We start from the raw sequence: 21,844 nt of genomic DNA on the forward strand, positions 1-21,844 counted from the left end.
TCAGTGGAACTAGGATCGTATACGTTTAGTGTGAAGATGTGAAGACAGATTGTATGTTGACCTGGATTATAGAGGGAACACAACATCTGCGCTAACTGGGATTGTTTTCATGTTAGTAAAACTGTAAAGCTTAACCCAAAAGGACAATAACCCCTTCATCCTGGTGTACAACTAATTCATTGTCTACCCTCCTTGTTCCAAGGCTGAAGTTACCTGCCCCGATGCCCCCCCCCCCCCTCCAATGGAAAATGGAGCACCAGCCGCCACTGGCCATCAATATGACTAATATTAACAGTATGGTTCATAGTAATGTCAGATTAGATTATAGGACAATCTGAATCCCAATTATGTAACTGAACTGACAACTAGTGGGCAGAAGAGAAATGACCAGTTACTGCCCATTTTTTTAACCAATTAGAAGAAAGTAAATATTGGTCTGGAAGTCATCGATAGAGACAATGGATCCAGATCACATATGAGATCCCAATTCCTAAAGAAAATACTTTGACACACTTCCTGGATGACATGCAAGAAGGCTGCTGCCCGCTGAGCACTGTCAATATCAATGACCTCTTGCTGCTGAGACCAACTACCATCTCATCCCATAACACTTTAAACATTTTTTATTTTGAAGCAGTGGTGAGATATAGATCAAGTATCTTTACTAACCTCTTTGCTTCCAAGATCGTTGGAATTGTATTTTACTGAAAGTGTTTTTATCCATTACTATTCACAGTGTGCAAGGCAAATTTATCTGTTAAATGTTTCCCACGTATTTTCTCTATTTTGTACGTTGAGATTGTATAGTGTATGGTTAAATTGGGTACAGAGCTGTGTTGCAACTAGGTTATTATTGTCGGTGTGGACCAGTTGTTTGTTTGTTGTTCATGCAATTTCAGCAGATCTATTGACTTTAGAACTTATTTTGATTGTAGCAGTGTTTTGCTCTTTGAGATACGTTTCTATCTTTCCTAAGGCCGCAGACATTGAGAAACTGCCTTAAGAGTGCTTATGTAGTAATAATAATAATAATAATAATATATATATATATATATATTTTATTTTTATTTTTTTTGATATTTGGAATAATGGTTTATCACTTTTTCTTGTTGTTGTATCTGCTATTGTGTTCTGTCTTTCAAATTTAAAAAGTAATTCCATTTCAATTCCCAATTCCCTTGACTGTGTGTGAAAATGAATCACCAGTAATTCTAGTTTTGTATATAAATATGTAATTAAAGTTGCATAATAACTTAATACTTAATAAATTATCTGTATTTATTACATTTAATTGGGAGATATTATTATACAGGATTTATATAGCGCTGACAGTTTAAGCAGCACTTTACAACATTAGGGCAGACGGTACAATTACAATACAATTCAATGCAGGGGGGAATCAGAGAGCTCTGCTCCTTAGAGCTTACAATCTAAGAGGGAGGGTCAAGTTATACAAAGGGTAATAGCTGCGGGGGGTGAGCTAATGGAGAAAATAGTGCAGTTGTTAGATGGAGGCAGGATAGGCTTCTCTGAGATATTTATATATTTATTAAGAAATCACCATAAGTTTAAAAAAACTCAGAAAACTGGATTGTTGTGGTATACTATTGAGTGTCTGAACACAATTCATTGTGCTAAGTTATTTATTATTTCGTGTAATCAGTCTGGAAGCACTGTTTAAGAATTCTATGTATATATCAGGCACTGCCTTTTTATTAATAATTTGCCAAGCCCCCCTTTTTTTTTATTTAATTACATTTTCTCCACATTCATCATAATTCGATTTTTATACCACACACTCACGACATAACAGACAGTGTTTTGCCCCATCCATTTTTCTTCTATTCTGACAAATGCTCCAGTCCCTTATGCAGAGAAACAACCCCATAACAGGATATCACCACCCCTATGCTTCACTATAGAAATGTTATGTGAATGGTGAGCTGTATTGGATTTCTGCCAGACATCGTTTGGTGTTGAGGCCAAATAATTCAATTTTTGTGATCGTTTTTCCAACTCAGCCAATCTGTTTTTAAATTGTTTTTTTCTTCTTTTCTGACATGTTGATGTTAAATATTTCACAACTGTCTACAAAATGTGATTCTTTTAAAAGGGGTGATTCTTTTCTATACCCACTGTATAATTATATATATATATATATATATATATACATATATACACACACACACACACACACACATATACATACACATACATACATACACACAAATATAACAATGTTTCATACGTTATGTGACACTGGGCATCCAGGAAAGCCAAAAAATTAAATGGTACATAAAGCTCCCCCTTCTAATGAGAGTTGGTATTTTAATTTTAATTTTAGTACCAGCAGTCTCAGCCACAAGGCAGCCTCCAGGCTGTCAAACAAAATATCACATTCCCAGCCGATTGTTTGTTTTATGATGATATAGTTGTAGACATGACTCATTTGACGTGACTCTTGATATCAACCTCATTTTGCGTGTTGGGTTGCAAGTAAAAGAGGATGCAAGAAACAGAGGAGTTGTGCTTGTTATGGGTGTCATCCTTGAAGTTTAGTTTTTGGACAGGACTTCTCTGACTTTTTCAATGATAGTGTCAACTTCTGCCATGGCTCCAAGACCTGTGGAACACAAAAAATGTGAATAAGCTATTAAAATTAGCTAAGGGTTAAATGGGAGCACTGATAGTGACCACCAATAATAAATGCTGTCATCTGGTATGAAGAGATAAGATATTCACAGTGTAATAAACAGAAATGCAAACTTATAGCAATGCTAGCCTCAAATTATACTTGTATAAAATAGCAGAGTATATATTTGCTGTACTGGAAGTTTGCACATTTATATGGCTAATATATACAGATCATAAACTCTGCCATTTCCTTTTTCATGTTTGTATATACAAACCTGGCTGGCGTGGGCTCCGTCTTAGATGACGGGGCACCCACAGCTGAAGTTTTATTTCTGCTAGCCAGCTATTTAAAATGTCTGTGAATAGTAATACTTGCATAAAGCACTTCCAATTATATGGGCACCTGCTCCCCACCCCTTCCGTCACCTCATTGTATGCAATATCAAAACTAATTTGATGCACTTAAAGCTTAAGTGTGGTTAAGGTAGCTGTGCAACAGTCTCTGAATATGGCTTCCTCTGCAGAGTAAAGCTGTGCCCACAAAATAGATAATAATCATGGCTTAGGAGTGTCAAAGGGGAATTGAGATGTTTTAGAGATAAGAGGGCTAGGCAAATTTCTTTCACACATATTTACTTCAGATATGTGCAGATAAACAAGCAAACAGGAATCTGCTTTTCACTTGATTTCATAAAGGACTTAAATAGTGACCAGCCATGTATTACCCCTTCCACAGCCTATATGCCTTTCCTGCTAGTGTACTGGGAAGGGTGGATGCCTTTCCTCTCATGATAAAAGTTTAACCATTTTTATTAGCCTTCCCCCCCCCCCGAGATTATTATTTTTCATTTAAAGTATATGTGAACCCCAAGTGTGTGTGTGTGTGTGTGTGTGTGTGTGTGTGTGTGTACACACACACACACAGGGGATCGAAAGTTTGGGCACCCCGGTAAAAATGTGTATTAATGTGCATAACGAAGCCAAGGAAAGATGGAAAAATCTCCAAATGGCATCAAATTACAGATTAGACATTCTTATAATATGTCAAAAAAAGTTAGATTTTATTTACACTTTCAAAATTACAGAAAACAAAAAAATGGCGTCTGCAAAAGTTTGGGCACCCTGCAGAATTTATAGCATGCACTGCCCCCTTTGCAAAGCTGAGACCTGCCAGTGTCATGGATTGTTCTCAATCATCATCTGGGAAGACCAGGTGATGTCAATCTCAAAGGTTTTAAATGACCAGACTCATCTGACCTTGCCCCAACAATCAGCACCATGGGTTCTTCTAAGCAGTTGTCTAGAAAACTGAAACTGAAAATAGTTGACGCTCACAAAGCTGGAGAAGGCTAGAAGAAGATAGCAAAGCGTTTTCAGATGTCAATATCCTTTGCTCAGAATGTAATTAATAAATGGCAGTCATCAGGAACAGTGGAAGTTAAAGCAAGATCTGGAAGACCAAGAAAAATATCAGACAGAACAGCTCGCAGGATTGTGAGAAAAGCAATTCAAAAGCCACGTTTGACTGCACAATCCCTCCAGAAAGATCTAGCAGACACTGGAGTTGTGGTACACTATTCCACTATAAAAAGAGATACTTGTACAAATATGGTCTTCATGGAAGAGTCATCAGAAGAAAACCTCTTCTGAGGTTCTGTGGACCGATGGGGTTAAAACAGAACTTTTTGGCCGGAATGAGCAAAGGTATGTTTGGAGAAGAAAGGGCACAGAATTTAATGAAAAGAACCTCTGTCCAACTGTTAAGCATGGGGGTGGATCAATCAGGCTTTGGGGTTGTATTGCAGCCAGTGGCACAGGGAAAATTTCACGAGTAGAAGGAAAAAAGGATTCAATAAAATTTCAGCAAATTTTGGATGGTAACTTGATGCCATCTGTGAAAAAGCTGAAGTTAAAGAGAGGATGGCTTCTACAAATGGATAATGATCCTAAACACACCTCAAAATCCACGGGGGATTACATCAAGAGGCGTAAACTGAAGGTTTTGCCATGGCCTTCAAATCCGTTCAGAAATTAAGTTATGTGTAATAAAATGGAACGACACAGGGAAAAAGTATTGAACATGCCAACTGAAATTTATTTAATTCTTCATACAAAATCCTTTGTTGGTAATGACAACTTCAAGACTCCTCCTGTATGGAGAAACTAGTGGCATTCATTACTTGTGGTGTGATTTTAGCCCATTCTTCTACAGTCTTCAAATCTTGAAGGTTCCGTGGGCCTCTTCTATGAACTCTGATCTTTAGTTCTTTCCATAAAATTTCTATTGAATTCAAGTCAGGTGATCGGCTGGCCCATTCTAGCAGCTTTATTTTCTTTCTTTGAAACCAATTGAGAGTTTACTTGGCTTTGTGTTTGAGATCATTGTCTTAATGAAATGTCCACCCTTGTTTCATCTTCATCATCCTGGTATAGACTCTTTGGGCCCAATTTGGACTTTTTTACTTAGTGGTGTACTCATTTTTGTTGTCAGCGGTTTTAGACATTAATGGCTGTGTGTGGAGTTATTTAGAGGGGACAGCAAATTTACACTGTTATACAAGTTGTACACGCACTACTTTGCATTGCAGTGTTGTCACATGAAAAGATATAATAAAATATTTTCAAAAATGTGAGGGGTGTACTCACTTTTGTGAGCTATTGTGTGTATATACAGTATCTCATAAAAGTGAGTACACCCCTCAAATTTTTTTTTATATATTTTATTATAGCTTTTCATGTGACAACACTGAAGAAATTACATTTTGCTACAATGTAAAGTAGTGAGTGGGCAGCTTGTATAACAGTGTAAATTTGCTGTCTCCTCAAAATAACTCACACAGCCATTAATGTCTAAACCACTGGCAACAAAAGCGAGTACACCCCTAAGTAAAAATGTCCAAACTTGGCCCAATTAGCCATTTTCCCTCCCAGTGTCATACGACTCGTTAGTGTTTCAAGGTCTCAGGTGTGAATGGGGAGCATGGGTTTTAAAATTTGGTGTTAACGCCCTCACTCTCTCATACTGTTCACTGGAAGTTCAACATGGCACCTCATGGCAAAGAACTCTCTGAGGATCTGAAAAAAAGAATTGTTGCTCTAAATAAAGATAGTCTATAAGACGATTGTCAAGACCCTGAAACTGAGCTGTGCTATAGCATGGTGGCCAAGACCATGCAGCGGTTTACCAGGACAGGTTCCACTCAGAACAGGCCTTGCCATGTTCAACCAAAGAAGTGAAGTACACGTGCTCAGCATAATATCAAGGTTGTCTTTGAGAAATAGACGTATGAGTGCTGCCAGAATTGCTGCAGAGGTTGAAGGGGTGGGGGGTCAGCCTGTAAGGGCTCAGACAATACACCACACACTCCATCAAATTGTTTTGCATGTCTGTCATCCCAGAAGAAAGCCCAGTTTGCTGAAGACAAGCAGACTAAGGACATGGATTACTGGAATCATGTCCTGTGGTCTGATAAGACAAGGTAAGCTTATTTGGTTCAGATGGTGTCAAGCAAGTGTGGTGGCAACCAGGTGAGGAGTACAAAGACAAGTGTGTCTTGCCTACAGTCAAGCATGGTGGTGGAAGTGTCATGGTCTGGGGCTGCATGAGTGCTGCCAGCACTGGGGAGCTACAGTTCACTGAGGGAACTATGAATCCCTCCCTTCTAGATTGTAAGCTCTAACGAGCAGAGCCCTCTGATCCCTCCTGTATTGATTTGTATTGTAAGTGTACGGTCTGCCCTCATATTGTAAAGCGCTGCGCAAACTGTTGGCGCTATATAAATCCTGAATAATAATAATAATAATGTCAACATGTACTGTGACATACTGAAGCAGAGCATGATCCCCTCCCTTCAGAGACTGGGCCACTGGGCAGTATTCCAACATAACGACCCCAAGCACACCTCCAAGATGACCACTGCCTTGCTAAAGAAGCTGAAGTTAAAAGGTGATGAACTGGCCAAGCATGTCTCCAGACCTAAACCCTATTGAGCATCTGTGGGGCATCCTCAAATGGAAGGTGGAGAAGTGCAATGTCTCTCACATCTACCAGCTCCGTGATGTTGCCAACCTGTGAAGCTCTGGTGAACTCCATGCCCAAGAGGGTTAAGGCAGTGCTGGGAAATAATGGTGGCCACACAAAATATTGACACTTTGGGCACAATTTGAACATTCTTACTTAGGGGTGTACTCGCTTTTGTTGCCAGCGGTTTAGACATTAATGGCTGTGTGATGAGTTATTTTGAGGGGACAGCAAATTTACACTGTTATACAAGCTGTACACTCACTATGTTACATTGTGCACAAATGACGCACAAATGTGAAACACGTAGGAGTTGTGGGAGACATACTATTCCTAAACACAAGCCAGGAACAGGTCGGTCCAGAGGAAGGAGAATATCACCACCTGCGGAACAACATTGGCTTGCCCGATTTTAAATGGTTTTCTCATTGCTAGAAAGGCTTGGTGTCGGCCAATAGGCACACTGAAATGTGAGTGCAATATGTTTTTATTGATTTCCCATTAAAGTTGAAACGGTTTTACACTATATTGGTTCTATCTAATTTTGTATGAATATACGGACACTGAGGAATTGCGGGAGAAGTGCATTAAGGATTGGTTATCCATTGAATGAACCGAAGGCTTACTGGTTGGTGACGTCTGGTGAGTGGCCATTCTGCTTGGTGACGGTGGCACAGATTTGGTTTTCTTAGTGGACACACATAGCCTTTTTTCATTAGAAGATGTATGGTGATTAAGACAGCATGGTTGGAGGGGTCGCATCAACCATTGTACAAGAAGGACACTGTTTTTGCAGACATATATATCATCATAAAATCATTGTTTTGTGTATAATTTTAGGACATTATGGTGACACAGTGACTATTTAGTATAAGTTATTTAGAAGGGGGTGGGAGGCGCAAATCCCCTAAGTTTTATACATCATACACTTACCCTGATCCTTTTGGTGGGGTACTGAGACTGGGATTGCTGCGGACCCTTAAGCATAAAAGGGGGTAGGTTGAGCGCCGGTACATCTTGGTTTTATTTCCACAAATGGATTACATCAGAATAAAATATCAGAAAAGTACCAGACACAACTTGCAGTGGACGTTTTGGGCTATACAGATAGCACCCTTTCTCACAATCACATATCTGATCTGATCTCAAATCTCGTATTGCTTGAAAAGTTGACTGGCAGTTGTGTCTGGTACTTTTCTGATATATTTTTATCTGATGTAATCCATTTGTGGAAATAAAAGAATTCTGTGCAGCAATTCGCATCGTTGTTTCTACATATCAGCCCGTGGGAAAACTATACTGCTAGCACTCCAAGGATCGTTTAGTGCATATTACCTTTAGGACGGTGATTATATATATATATATATATATATATATACACATATATATATACATATACACACACATATACACACACACACACACACACACACACAGTCTTCATTTGGTCTAGTGCGGCCCTCGCTCTGTTCGGTCTTATCTTTGCAAGATTTCATTATGCAGGATTTCATTGGCCAAATTTCAATTCTGAATACTGACCATAAGCACATAGGCTATTAATGTACCTCATCACATTCCTCTCCAAAATCATTATCTGATCTGCCTGCAGCTTTAGCGGCATCCAAGCCATCTGCTGCAGAGGCTCTATTGGATGAAGAGTCTGAAAAATCATTGCAACCTTAAAAATGGAAGAAAAGCCTGTAGCTTTTAGGCATTAAGCAGGGAGAAGGCTAAGAGAGGAACTCTGATTTGCAGCCCTTGCAAACTACCTCCTGTACCCAGGCACATGAGACGTTGTCTGTCCATCTGTCCACAGGGGCTAACGAATGTAACCTACTATGTAAAGCAGGGACATCCTTTCATGCCAAGGAGGTCCATGGTTTGCAGTTGAACTGAGCTCTTGGCTTAGGTCTGGCCTTAGAGGAATTATTCTTGGCCTCAACTGTGTCTTATATGGCTAGCTGTTGGAGGTACGGAACCTCAATCATAGAATTTTCCTACAGGGATTATAACTCCTACACCAAACATCCCTCAGTTTAGTTTAATATAAAAGCGGATAAATAGCTCTTCTCCATTCTGTGAATGTTATGTGGGCCTTTCAAGTTTATCTAAATGGCAGAGTTCCCTTTAGGAAATCAGATTCCCTACCTGTGATTCAGAGGGACCAAGTAAAGGTTTCCCAGCTTCTAGTTCCACCATTTCCTGGTGGATTTGCTACCTACTGTCCAAGTGTACATTTTAAGGGAGAAAATTAAGCATTTTCCTTTTAAGGTTCAATCAACTAGGCTAGTAAACAACTATTGGGCCTTCTGGATCATGAGGTTTATTGCTACAGTTCCAGTGGTAAAAAGATTTCAAGAATTTTATTCCAAAACGTTTTTTTCCACAAATAAATGTGTGGACATTTGCCTTAGCTTGTATCTCAAAACTTTAAGGGGGAGATTTACTAAAACTGGATCACTCAAAATCTAGTGCAGCTGTGCATGGCAGAAAACCAGCTTTTAACGTAATGTACTCTACCAGGTATGTCCCAATCTTCTTCCATCCGGGAGATTTTACAGCCTCTGTAGACAGCAAGGATGAGTATTTGCATGTCCCTATTTTTTCCATCACACTAGCGGATCATTCACTGTTTTGCTACGTCAGATATATACAATTAGCAATTTTCTCAGACTTTCTTATAAAATCAGTTTCTAGAAGGAAACATCAGCTTTGTTAAGTGAACATTCCTAACACAAATGCTACTGGAAATGTTTACACATGCTGTCCTCAAATACAATGGAAAAATAAACACTGCCATCTAGAGTTTGAGTTAGGAAATGTTTCACTCATAAAAACTGATGCAGAAATAGGATGTGGCCATGTGGGAATAAGCTGAAATAAAAGAAAACCTCTATTGATGGGATATTTAAGGCAACAAACAAATTAGAAAAAAGTGTTGGATTAAAAGCATCGCTATATTCTCTTTCACAATCTACAATGTTTTTAATAATATCGGTGTATAAAATGTTTGGAATTTTTATGGAAATTACTTTTTTTATTCAATAAAGTTATATATTTTTCTAATTTGTTTGTTGCCTTAAAAATCCCATCAATAGAGGTTTTCTTTTATTACAATTATCGTAAGGGGTGATGGCAACTACATGCCCAATTAGTATGAGTCGTAGTTAATGTTTAAGCAGCATAAGTTGAAAGTGGGGCTCCATAACCACAAGATGACCAAAGAAGGAACCTTACCTGGGACCAATGCAAAATCTACACAATGAGAGAACAGAATTTCTGCAATCGCATAGCCTGGAGCCCTGCTTGCCTACAGAGCTCATGAAGCTGCTATAACCTGAACTAAGTGACTTTTCAGTGTATCTCAATTGCAATTTGTATACCCATGGTTATTTTCTAGGATGGTTAGGTAGTGTGTGCATGTGTTGTATGTATATATACTTTATATGTATTGTATTGTTTTCCTGCAATTGTAAGTAGTTTTGTTTAGTAAAACACATTCATATACTACAGAGGTGTATGCTTCCTTGCTTTATTGCAAAGTGACCTACAAGATACAAAGCATAATGGGGTTAACACTTTCAGTTTGTAGCCCTTCCACTTGACCCCTTTTCCACACCTTGTAGGTTCACCAAGTTTCTAGCCAACGTGCTTGCCTTGTTATGCTCCCAGGGTATCCCCACTGTGGGATATTTGGAGGACCTCTCCTATTTATTGAGCAGTCGGCACAATTCTAGTACAGTTCAATCCCTAGAAAAAAAAATTTGGACTGTTCAGAAGTCAGCATTGGAGCCAACTCATTGCTTGGAGTATATGGGCCTTATTCTACACACAGCTCAAGCAAGTTTTTTACCCCCCAGGAGAAATGTAAATATTTCTACATTTTGGTTGTCCCTACAACATTATACATCCCAGCTGTTGGGTCACTTGATCAGGAACCAGTTGGACAAGACCAAAGCAGTGGCATACACTAATCATCAGAGAGAAACCCTGAAGTTTTGTCAGTAAGACAGGATTCATTCCTTGGCAGAACATCATGCTGCAGCCTTGTCTGTAATTGACATTCCAGGTGTGGACAATTGGCAGTCATATTTCCTCAGGCAGCAGCCCTGGATTCAGGAAAATGGGCCCTACACACAAAAGGTGTACTAAAACCTGATGCTCCTGGCCTCCAAGTTCAACAACAAATTTAACAGGTTTGTCTCCAGCTACAGAGATCCTTTTGGCAAAAGAAGTGGATTCTCTGGTGGCTCTGTGGGATCAATATAGCCTGATCTATGCTCGGCCATGAAACGCCTTCTACATCTGATTTGCACGATAGAGAGGGAGGGCATTCCAGTGATCCTCATAGCTTCAGACTGGCCTAGGCAGATGCAATACTCAAACCTTATCAGACTCCTGGAAGATGCTGCATGGCCACAACCAGGTCACCAGGATCTTCTCTCCCAAGGACCGATTTACCACCCTGCTTCCCTGTTGCTTGCTTTAATTTCATGAGTGTTGAAGTCTAGGGCTTAAGAGATACTGTAGAATTCTCTCTGAATCTGTGATGGATACAATGCTAAAAGCTGGGTAATCCACTTTTTAAATAGGTCTACCATAGCACATAGAAGACAGTTCATTTGGTGTCAGAAAAAGTTTCATCCCAGTTAATATTCTATGTAACAGCTATTACCCTTATATATAACTTGACCCTCCCTCCTAGATTGTAAGCTCTAACGAGCAGGCCCCTCTGATTCCCCCCGTCTTGAATTGTACTGTATTGTAATGTCTGCCCTAATGTTATAAAGCGCTGTGTAAACTGTCAGCGCTATATAAATCCTGTATAATAATAATAATAATAATATTCTGTGGGACACAACCTTACCTAGTTACAATAAGATCTGGACCAGCATTTAGCCCAAAATCCATCAAAAGTCAAATCTCAGCTTTTTTGACTTCGTTCCAGAGACTGCTAGCCTCCCATTTCCGATGGGACTCCTCCTATATGTTCACCTTTTTCTCCATGGGATTTCAATTTGTTTTTGGTCCTTCAAAAAAAATATATAAGAAAGTGGTGAGGCCTACAGTCTTTCCTTTCCAAGATTTCAGCCTTCCACCTCAAACAGGATATTCAACTTCCATCCCTTTGTCCAGATCCAGTAAAAAAGAAGCAGATTTTCTTTCATTGTCCAGATTTGGACCGTGCTATACGAGTCTACCTTACAGGCACTGTTTCCATTGGGAAGCACTCCACTCTTTGTCATCCCATATGGTCCATGTAAAGGGGTACTAGCTTCTTGATTCACAATTGCTCGGCAGCACAGACAAATTATTGCTCAAGCTTCCCTCTGTCCAGCTCATCAAAAGCAGATTTCCCTTCATTGTCTGGATGTAGTTCAGGCTACACATGTCTACTTCCCAATCACTGCTTTCCGTTAGGAAGACAGACTTCCTTTTTTTGTAATTTAGATGATCTGTGCCTATGGGCTCAAGGACAAGTTCCTCCCTTTCCTTGTACAATTATATCAAGCACCTGAATGTAGCTGCAGCTCCTGTCAGCCTCTCATTGCTTTGTACTGCAACTATCTTCATCCACCTTTGAATCTATGCAGGTATTCATTAGATTCTCACTGCAGCTTGTGCTAAAATACTGCATGAATGAGACAAAAGGTCTTTCATGCCGCTTCTTTTTTATGTTGTTTTAAGTGGGCCTGTTATTGTTTTTGCGGTGTTTCCCACCTCTGAGTTTTCTGGCATTTTGTACATTCCAAATGTCTATGAAGAAAGAGAGTTTTTTTTTTTTTTATTGTACTCACTGTAAAATCCTTTTTTGAAGTTCATTGAGGAACAGAGGTCCCACCCCTCTGCATTTACGGTTTTGCTCTCGGCACTTCCTTGTTACAAAACTGAGGCATGCTGTGAGTGGGAGGTGTTATGCAGGGCTGGTGACTTTTTTTTTGTCCAAATGCCCCTGTGGGCGGCAGTATAACTCAAGGGTCTTTGACGCCTGTATCACTCAATGAAGTCTAAGAAAAGGATTTTACTGTGATTACAAAAATCCTATTCAATTTGTTGGGTGAAGATTCTCAATTGGTTTTATAAATCAGCCCCCATCCCTTCTCCTTACCCTGTCTGTTGGTGTAACACAAGGCTGTTCTTTAATCCTTTTTTTTTGGGTGATAAGTTTATTTAGGTTTCAATACAGCAATAAAATATAACTTTCAACTCCCAGGTAAACATTTATAATGTCTTGTGTTCCTTACTGTCTGGCAGCTTTTATTTCCTTTCACTTTCTTGAATGTAATATGGATTTAAAAAAAATAATTGTAAAGCCTCATACACACAGCTCAGGTTGGAGCCGCTCTACTAACAATCCAATGTTAGTACAGCTATCTCACCTGCTGGGCTATTGTGTTCTGGGCGACCCCCCCCCCCCCCCGCGGCCAGAAAACCAAGGTTATTGATCTCAACCACTGGCTGAAAGTGCTAATTGGGAGCCGGCCTGTAATGGATGTGGCTGGAATATCATGATGAAATGTCTATTCCAATATATATAAGTACATGCTTTATATGCCTGACAAATATCAGCTTCGCCTTATCAACCTTAATGATATACAACAGATGTATGCTAGCTTGCTGTGGAACTGAACTGCAAGAGTTAACAGAAGAATCGCACCTGCTCCGAAAATACACTTAAAAGTTAACACAGTTTTAGAAGGAGCAAGAACATAGCTATGAGTGGTTGCTACTTCCTCATATGGACGACCTAGCTAAAGCCTATATTTTGTCACCAATAAATATATATATATATATATCTCTATCTATCTATCTATCTATCTATCTATCTATCTATCTATCTATCTATCTATCTATCTATCTATCTATCTATCTATCTATCTATCTATCTATCTATCTATCTATCTATCTATCTATCTATCTATCTATCTATCTATCTATCTATCTATCTATCTATCTATCTATCTATCTATCTATCTATATATAGTTATTTTGTGGTTTGCATACGCCAGCCTTATCCGATAAAGAAATAGTATATAAGCTGCGATGACAGGAAGCAATAAACAGAAGTAACTTTTACACTGAGCTGTGTCTGAGTGGATTTTATTTCAGAAGCATGCACACTTCATATTGAAAATCAATTTGGCTAGGGGGGCAGATATAAAAATATTGGACAGTTCTGGTTTGACCCAAAACAGGTCGACAGACCTTTTTTGGTCATGAGCCTTCTGTGCACATGGGCCGAATGCCTGCTGGTTTCTACTGAACCGGCTGACATTCTGGCCGTGTGTACTAGACTACTGTATTTTCATTCTACTTCAAGGTATGAAATATTTTTAAAATATTAGCACAAGAGAAGTTACTTACAGAGTGTAAACTATGCCCACCCTTTCTGCTCCCCTCTTCCATTCAAAGAAGTTGTTCTATAGATTCCATGACTAAAAATTGATTTATGAATGGAGAAAGCAGACCTTTCATTCATTAGACTGTGCTACATTCATAGATCACTTTTTTCATGAAAGCTATAGTATAGCATCTAGGAATGGAGAACTTAGGCAGAAAGGGCAGGCATAGTTGGCACTCTTGATGAGTGGCTGTCACAGATCCAGAAGGTTATGGCTGCAGGGTATGGAAGGGGGCAAAGGACTTCAGATTTACACTGGCAGCTGGCAAAAGCACAAGGGAGACTTGATCTACTGTTAGCAAAACTCTCTGATTACCCACAGGCCTCAAGTCATGATTTAAATCTAATCTCTGATGATGTCATATTAAGCCCTGGTTCACATTGGTGTGATTTGACATCAGATTGCATGTCAAATTGGCGACTATTGCCGGCAAAGGTACCCTCCTAATCAGTGAGGCGCCACACCGATTTCAAAAAGTAATTTCTGTACTACTTTTTGAGATTTCAGGGTCCAATTTCCATTGACATCTGTGCAAATGTCTGTGAAATCACAGCTGAAATCGGGACCGACATGCAGGAGTGAAATCGTGCGAGTTCAGCTATATTCGCGTGGCTTCATTCCTGCAGCTCAGTGTGAACCTTGGCTTAGGGATGTTTTCAAGTAGCAAAACCAAAGTGACACTTGCAACCCTTAATAGAAAACAGAAAACAAAACAAGGTTTGTTGAATTTTCAGTTACTGACCTCTGTCTCCACACACCAACGTCTTCTCAATACATGGGATCTCTGTGTAGCCAAAACTTAGAAGACTTTTAATTTGTTGTGCTGTGATTGGATGATTCCACATGGCGGTGTTCATAGCTGGGCAGAACAGCAGTGGCTTTGTTGTATCCCATGCACGGACCACACATGTCTGCAAAGAGAATATATAGCAAAATCTTAAAGTGTTACTAAACACAGGACCCTGCATTCACTATATCTGGTCTCCCACAGTACACAGAACATGGAAATGCAATAGTTTTAGTAAATATAAACTGCTAAATAAAGTTCTCATCAACAGTATATAGCAGTTTTGTGACTTGTATCACTGTCTGGTTAAAGCTTGTAGGGGGAGTTTTCATTTTCTCCTGACCCTCTGTCTGGAAAGTGCTGATTGGCCCTGTGCTGATCACATGCACCCTCCGAAGGAAAAAAAAAAAGGCAATATACACCAAACGGAGCATGTGCAGCCTGTCCCATAATAAGGAAATGGTCTGGAGTCCGCGGAAGAAGTGGAATCAGAGACAGGATCACTCAGCCCTTTTTTCCACAATGCAGAGGATTAACCCTTTAGGTCCCACAGTGCGTATAACAAGCATGCTTTACTGCATCATACAGACTGATTTTACTGTTGTGGGTTTAGTAACACTTTAAGGCTGAACTCCAAGCAAACCACTAATAAAATACAAAAATGTAACGGTTTTACCTACGAAATTGTTTAGACCTCTTTTCATACAGTCAAATGGATAACACCCTTTCTCTGTTAAAATTAAAGTGCATCTAAACCCAAAAAACAAAAATGCTATATATTGCAGCTTACCAGACCATAGATGTAGTGGCTGCATATTTTTCATATTTTTTTTATTGTTTTCAGCTGGTGATCCTGCATGTAACTCACTTCGTCCTATCGTGGTGACATTCTCTCACTGTACTATGTCTGTGGAGGAGCAGTGTTGTCACCCTAGAACAGGAAGAATTTTAGGATTACAGAACCCCTCCCCCTCTACTATACCAGATCTGGGAACAATGCCAACTGATAACAGAGCAGCATATACTGAAAGCACAGTTGATCAGCTCACTGGATTTCTGGCAGAATCATCATATATATTTGCACCTATTGAACAGATCTAAAAAAATTCCTTCAATGGTATATTTAACAGATCAAAGTGAACAAATAATAGGCGTTCATTGTTAGAGTTTACACATAAATACAGGGGTACCATCTATCCAAATAGACACTAGAAACATAGAAACGAGGCTCCCTAGAAGTTATAACCACTGCTCAGCTATAGACAGCAGACCAAAAGGCATATGAATGGAGAATAATGTGACAGATATACACAGTGAGAAATGACTTTCTCCATCTGTGTAGGTCTTCTGCTGTCCATGCCCCTACTGGCTGCAACTGCATAAGGAAGGTTGTTATTGGCTAATGGTTCACAACCTTCTTACAGCAGCAGTGCTGAGTGGGGAACAGGTCTTTAACCCTTTCACTGCCAGGTCCTGTGCTCTACTTTTAAACTCAGGTGTCCAAGCTATTTTTGTAATTTTCCCATTGCCTTTTTATTTGTGCCTTACAGCTTTCAGAGTTTGTTAAATTGTTTGTGCAATCTTTATTTTTTTTTATAATTTAAAAGATCGAATTAAAAAAAAAAAAATTTTGTTTTAAAATTTTATAACGGGTAATTTTGCATGTCATTGATGTACGCTGATGAGGTGGCACTGATGCATCACTGATGGGTGGCAGTGATGGGCACTGATTGGTTATACTGTTAGGCAGCACTTCTAGGTGGCACTGATTAGCACCACTTGTGGGCATCGATAGGTGCCACTTGTGGGCACTGTTGGACAGTATAAATAAGGCATAATTGCCTCTTCCTCTTCGGGACCGATGTCCCTTTAACATAAGCCAGTGATCGGCTTTTTTTTTTTCTCTTCCGCTGCCAGCATGAAGAGGAAAAAAAAAAAACGATCACTGAGCTTTTGTTTTGATTATGTGATGACAGCTGCATTGGCTGACAGCTGATCACATGGTAAGGGGCCGGGACCATATCGGTGATCACCCGAATCTCGGTGACTCTGATCAGGGCGCGCGCAGGGAGCGCGCACAGGGGTCCCGGGAATTCACACCCACGCTGTGGCCGTCATTCGGACATAGCGCGGATGTCAGATGGTTAAAGACCCACCAAACCATATATTTTCTGAAAGCATAGTACCAGTAGAATAAAAAGAAGGTGCTACTGATTTTTAGGTCCCACGATATTTGCACAAATGTTTATCAAACAATATATTTGCTAAAAATTCTCTAAAATCAGTTTTAGCAGATATAAACACAGCAAATTTTACAAAATTCCCACTAAATATAAAAGCTTAACCCTGTATTGAGTTAAGAACAAATATTTGTAAATTTTAAATTGCCCCTTTTCAGAAATAGTGAAAATTCGACATATGCCAAAATTTCTTAAAAAATCTGGGAGGTTTTCCTTTTTCACTTACAGCTTTCAGGAGTTTGTAAAAGAACTATTCGCTATTGTCTTCCGGCTTCTCCTCCTAGCAGATCGGAAGCCGCGAGGGGCGAGTGCGGGGGGAGGCCGTCACTGCGGAGCGCCCGAGTGTGGGCAGACCTGGGGAGGGTTTTTTTGCCGTTCCTCCAAAACAGTTTAGCACCAGTCGCCACTGGGTCTTATGTTTTGTTTTTACATTTTTTTACAGTTATATTTTTTTTTGTGGGGGTCTTTAGTGAGGTATCAGGTCTAAACAGACCCCCATATCTATTTTTTTGAGACAGAGAAAGTAACTGAAGATAGTCGCTTCCTCTCTAGTACTTTACATGAATGAATAAGCAATCTGTATAGAGACTCCTCATTCAATCATAAACTAATGCCACGTACACATGATCGGAATTTCAGCCAGCAAAAGACTGATGTGAGCTTTTCATCGGAAAACGCGACCGTGTGTATGCTCCATCGGAATTTAGCTGGCCGAATTCCCGCCAGCAAAAAATTGAAATTCCGATCGTGTGCATGCAATTCCGATGCAAAAAACTCACGCATGCTCAGATTCAACTACGAGATAGAAACTATTGGCTACTGGGTATTGAACTTCTTTTTTCTAGTCCCGTCGTACGTGTTGTACGTCACCGCATTTTTGACGGTCGGAATTTGGTGTGACCGTGTGTATGCAAGACAGCTTGAGCAAAATCCCGTCGGAATTCTGTCGGGAAAACCAACAGATCTTTTTCCGACCAAAATTCCAATCGTGTGTACGCGGCATTACAGTCTGACACAGTAAACTCTCGGTTTACTTTGATCAGCTCTCATTGGACATAGGAGCCATGGCTGCCTACATCCACTGTACTACAGAGAGGGGTCTGGTAAACACGTACCAAGCCCCCCCCCCCCCCCAAGCTTCACCCCCACCGCTCCTCCCCCCTGCGTTCTTCAGACGGAAGCTCGCTGTAGCTCAGTGCGGGCAGCAGCTGCAGGCGGCGGGATGGGAAGGAGGGATGCCGCTGGAGCAGGGGTGGATCGGAGTGCGGGGGCCAGTATGGGGGTTGATACATCTGGATGTCCTCTGAGCCCCATTTAGCACCTGAAGCTGGTGGGAGTGGCGGAGGAGGGATACTGGCTTATGAGAGTAGCCGCAGGGGATTGGGTTTGCGGGCGGGGGGGGGGGTCAATTAGGGTGCGGAGAGAGGAAATTGGTGCTGGGGGGGGGGGGTAAAGGGGATGAAGGGATAGTAAAAGTGTGGGGGGAGAGGGAGCAGTGGGAGGTGGAGAGGCTGCAAATAGGGAAGAGGAGGCATGGGGGGGTGGTCAGATTTGAGGTAATAACTCTGATCAGCTGGTTGTAATCCACTGGTCAGAGTTATATAATTGTTCAACAGAGTCCTGCTGTAAGTTTATAGTCGTTGAAGTGACCATGAGCTTATAGGAGAAGGAGAAATTAGGTCCGTATGGCTCATTGCTGTTTGGGCCAGTTATAGATGGGGTCAGCGGCTCACTTTTTGTATACTTGTTATATAGGTCAAGCAACAGACCGACACCTTTGCAGCTATGGTGCAATTTGCTTGGTGTTCAGTGTGTCCCTGTACTTTTAAGGAGTCGTGGGTTCCCTCCAGCCCATCTGCCCTTCATCTATCCCATCTGCTTCCACTGTGGAGCCTCTTATAAGTTAGAGTTAGGAACTACATGTAACAGGGTGCCTTGCCGGGGGCCTGTAGCTTAGGCATGTATTTGCAAATGTGTGCAGACTAAACTCCCATCTTTGACTTTTACCTATAGGGAAGTCTATAATAAGGCTTACCTATAGGTACTCTAAATATCTTCTAAATGTGCAGCGTTTAGGAGATATTTACTGTACATGCAGCCAGTGACATTACTGGCGCATGCGTGCTGAAGGAACAGCCACCAGGGCTATTCTTTCAGAGCCTTGTGCCATAAACTGCGACTCAGTTTATGGCACACGTGTGGGAGAGACGGGGCTCCAGCCAGTCACACAGCCGGAGTTTGCAAACCTGGAAGGAATACGAGTGAAGATGGAAGCTGTGTCAGTGGTGGCAGTTTGGCATTGGAACAGCTTAGCTTTAAGGCAAGTTTAATATAATGTACCTTTACCTTGCAGGGGAAAAAAAAAAAAAAAAAAGGCCAGCAGTTTACTACCGCTTTAATAAGACTCGCATGGTTTTGCTTACAAATACTTACTGAAATGTTTATTTCAATCACACAAAAATACTCTCTTCACTAAAGTAAAAACATAAAAGACATGCATTCACAGACATGTCACCATAATCCCAGTAATTAACGCTCAATGACAATATGGCTACTTATGAGTTCTAAACAATTCCTAAGTATACCAGAAGCGGGCAGTGGAAATTCCACTTATACTCCACATCAGATAAACCTTTAAGGTTATAACCAATCTTAGAAAAAAACAGAATGATGGTACATCTCATCTTGTGCACTCTTGGCCCTTGTACACACGGTCGGAGATTCCGACAACCAAATCCGTCGGATTTTGTCCGAAACTGTTGCATACACACGGTCGGACAAAGTGGTCGAAAAAAATCAGATCTTTCAGAACGTGATGACGTAATTTCGTTACGATGGGTCTACGTTCAGGCTAGTAGCCAATAGCTTTGATGTAGGAATTTGATCTGAGCATGCATGGCACTTTGTCTGATCGGAATTCTCTACACATGATCGGAGTATGTCCTTTTGGACCAGTTTGTCGGAAAATATTTCCAGCAAGTTGGAAAATTTGGTCCGACGGATATTCCGACGGAAACAGTCTGATGCATACCACACACAGTCGGATTATCCGACAACACGGTCCGATAGGACACATTCCGACGGATTCTCCGACCGTGTGTACAAGGGCTTAGGACATTCTCTTCTCATAAAACTTTTCAATAAATTGTTTCCTCCGTCTTTTTGTGCTAGTCATGTCTAAGAACAAACACGCATAACCAGTAACACAAAGGTATTACACAAGATGGCAGCACATATTGCACCATAATCACATCATTCTGTAGGGACAGCCAGTAGCAGATGAAACTTGCTGGTAAGCCTACATTCACAAGCAGAGTAATAGCATCACTTGGCTTTAAACTGCAAATCACACTCAGCATTACTAAGCAAGGACTTCATTCAACAGGTCAAGATGGACTATGCTATTCATCAGTTGCATTCAAACTCAGAAATCCCTTAATTTCATGACAGCCCATGCATCAGTAAGCTTGTCAATAAATAGTGAAGCAGCAGTGTTAAAACCATTAGCTTGGTTTGTCCATAGATATGCATTAATTTGCCAGCAGAGAAGCACTATAAGCCATATAAAGCAGCCTACCAGCACAAAAATAGGATTTTTATAACAGCTTACCTGTAAAATCCTTTTTTTCTTTGAAGTACATTATGGGACACAGAGCCATAGTATTTACTATATGGGTTATATAGGCACCTTCAGGTGATGGACACTGGCACACCTTAGACAGGAAGTTTGACTCCCTATATAACCCCTCCCCTTAGCAGGAGCAAAGCAATACACGTGTATACCAGAAGAGGAATGGGACACAGAACACAGAGGTCCCATCCCTCTTCTGGTATACACGTGTATTGCTTTGCTCCTGCTAAGGGGAGGGGTTATATAGGGAGTCAAACTTCCTGTCTAAGGTGTGCCAGTGTCCATTACCTGAAGGTGCCTATATAACCCATATAGTAACTACTATGGCTCTGTGTCCCATGATGTACTTCAAAGAAAAGGATTTTACAGGTAAGCTGTTAGTAGCTAGCCACTACAGTAAGCCATAGTAGTTACTATATGGGATGTCCCAGAGCAATGCCAGGGCACCCTGAGACCAAATAACCTTATACTTCTGCCTGCAGCATACTGTGCCCAAAGGCGATATTCTCATGCCTTTTTACATCCACCTGATAGAATCTGGTAAATGTATGAACTGAAGACCAAGTTGCAGCCTGCAGACCTGAGCCATAGAGGCTTGATGATGCACTGCCCACGAAGCACTAACAGCCCTAAGACACTGGCAAAGAAAAATGAGGTACACCTGGTAAGGGGAGGGTTTATATAGCGAGTCAAACTTCCTGTCTAGGGTGTGCCAATGTCCATGTCCTGAAGGTGCCTACATAATCCATATAGTAACCACTATGGCTCTGTGTCACGTGATGTACGATGAAGAAAGTAGGTTATGCAGAAAGGCTTTCACAGTGTTGGAGTGCAGTAGGATTCATTTGACTATTACCATCACTCAAGTTCCCGCATGCTCGACCCGCATAGCCATTCCACTGTCCCTGCCACAGCAGGTTCGTACACACAGGGATTAAGGACTAAATGTTGGCATGTTATAGATGTAGTCTGGTGTGATTATGGCAATGAGTTTCACTCATGCACCAGTGTTAATTTTGGCAGCAAATTTTCGATTTAGTTTTAGCCTTAGGAATAAAATGGCATTTTAGTTTTAGTCCCATTTTAGTCTTCTATTGTTTTAGTCATATTTAGTCGACTTAATCTCCA

The 21,844-nt window shown here is 40.6% G+C and overlaps 1 protein-coding gene across 4 annotated transcripts in view; it reads right to left on the minus strand.

The window, feature by feature from the left end:
* Window positions 1–1,257: 1,257 nt before the first annotated feature.
* PPCDC (phosphopantothenoylcysteine decarboxylase) overlaps window positions 1,258–21,844 on the minus strand; it is a 64,699-nt gene continuing 44,112 nt past the window's right edge. For all 4 annotated transcript variants that reach the window (XM_077473036.1, XM_077473033.1, XM_077473034.1 and 1 more), the window contains 2 exons: window positions 14,801–14,969; window positions 1,258–2,623 (listed from right to left, as the gene is read on the minus strand). In XM_077473036.1, the coding sequence (XP_077329162.1) occupies window positions 2,556–2,623; window positions 14,801–14,969 (237 nt within the window). In that variant the 3' untranslated portion in view covers window positions 1,258–2,555. The remainder of the gene's footprint in view (window positions 2,624–14,800; window positions 14,970–21,844) is intronic.

Source organism: Lithobates pipiens, unplaced genomic scaffold, assembly GCF_037356315.1.
Source record: "Lithobates pipiens isolate NorthernLeopardFrog02 unplaced genomic scaffold, aLitPip1_a1.2 Scaffold_8, whole genome shotgun sequence".
NCBI classification, from domain to species: domain Eukaryota; kingdom Metazoa; phylum Chordata; class Amphibia; order Anura; family Ranidae; genus Lithobates; species Lithobates pipiens.